The following is a 1,225-nucleotide window of genomic DNA, read 5'->3' as shown; positions in this document are numbered from 1 at the left end:
ACTTTTTGGTGCAGTAGGAGTGACCACACTGTTTGCTATTCATGCTGTGGAGTCTCTGGTGTGTGAGAGCCAAATATTGGATGGGGCTAACTAGGTCCCTCTGCCAGCTCCAGGATGCTGTGGTACTCACAGGCCAAGGTGTGCCAGGGTCCAGAGCTTTTTGATTCAAGGAAAATAGTTGTGCTTATTTCCTTTTTAAACAGTACAGTTCAGAGTCTGAAGGCCTCCATTTTCTGGATCACGGAGAAGGTCTTGAACCAGGTTTTTTTCAAGCTCACGCTCTGTGTTACATAGTAGGTTGGGGATTTTTTGGTGCAGTACAAAACAGCTCTGCTTTTCTTGGATTTGGCTGACACAATGTAAGGGCTTGTGACCAAGAATGATCAGGATCCAGTTAAATCCAGGTTTTACATTTTCCCTTCTTAAGAAAGTAAGGCTTCGACATTTCCTGCCTGGGAAGTGGTGCAGTTTATCTTTAAGGAGGCTAGAGAAATAAGAAATGAGTCTCACGTTGCATGGGTGACATCACTGGCTTTTGGCTCAGCGCTCTGTATTCTCTGTCTGTAGGCTTTAGCCAAGGCTGCAGGGCTCGGTGTTTGAACAAGGAAAGATTCCCAGGTGTACAGAAGATTGGATTCGCTCTTATTTGGGTTAAAAACGGTGAAATGAAATTTCTAAAGCTTGGGGACTCCAGCTCGCCTTCTGTTGCACTTGATCTCTACAAGATGGGTGAGTTATTCCCATTAGAGAGAGAGGGAGTGGAAATTTAAGGAGAAAAAAAAATATGTCTGAATATATAACTGCCGATGCTGGGGATACGATTCGTGTGAAGCTGCTGAGCTAAAAATCTCAGCTCCGACGTGGAGATCGGGCCATATGGCAGAGAAATGGTGCAGACCGAAAGCTGTTGACAACAGTTAGGGGCTGCCTTCCTCTCCCCGTGTAAGGTGTGTAGCTTTCCCCCCCCTCCCTCCTCCCCCTCCCGCTCCGGCCGGTTTGTTTTGGTTTGATTCCCCCCGACCCCCCTCCCCTCCCCATCCCTTCGCATCCTTTCATCCAGCCGTAGCCCTGCCCGCCTGCCTTCATCTTGCAGATGGCTAACGTGCCGCCGTGTTAGGAAAACTGTGCACAACACGCATCCCCGCGCCGGGGCCGGAGGAAGCTTCTCAGAGCCCGGCGGAGAGGGGAGGGGGGTGCTGGGGCGTGCGTGTGTGTGTGCAAGAGC

The 1,225-nt window shown here is 50.1% G+C and overlaps 1 protein-coding gene across 1 annotated transcript in view; it reads left to right on the top strand.

Moving 5' to 3' along the window:
• Window positions 1-413: 413 nt before the first annotated feature.
• TMEM178B (transmembrane protein 178B) overlaps window positions 414-1,225 on the top strand; it is a 220,517-nt gene continuing 219,705 nt past the window's right edge. The window contains exon 1 of the mRNA XM_026841006.1: window positions 414-729. Within this exon, the coding sequence (XP_026696807.1) occupies window positions 516-729 (214 nt within the window). The 5' untranslated portion in view covers window positions 414-515. The remainder of the gene's footprint in view (window positions 730-1,225) is intronic.

The sequence above is a fragment of the Athene cunicularia genome (genome assembly GCF_003259725.1).
Source record: "Athene cunicularia isolate RWA chromosome 1 unlocalized genomic scaffold, athCun1 chr1_part2, whole genome shotgun sequence".
In the NCBI taxonomy this organism is placed as follows: domain Eukaryota; kingdom Metazoa; phylum Chordata; class Aves; order Strigiformes; family Strigidae; genus Athene; species Athene cunicularia.
This window is presented reverse-complemented; position numbering and strand designations above follow the sequence as displayed.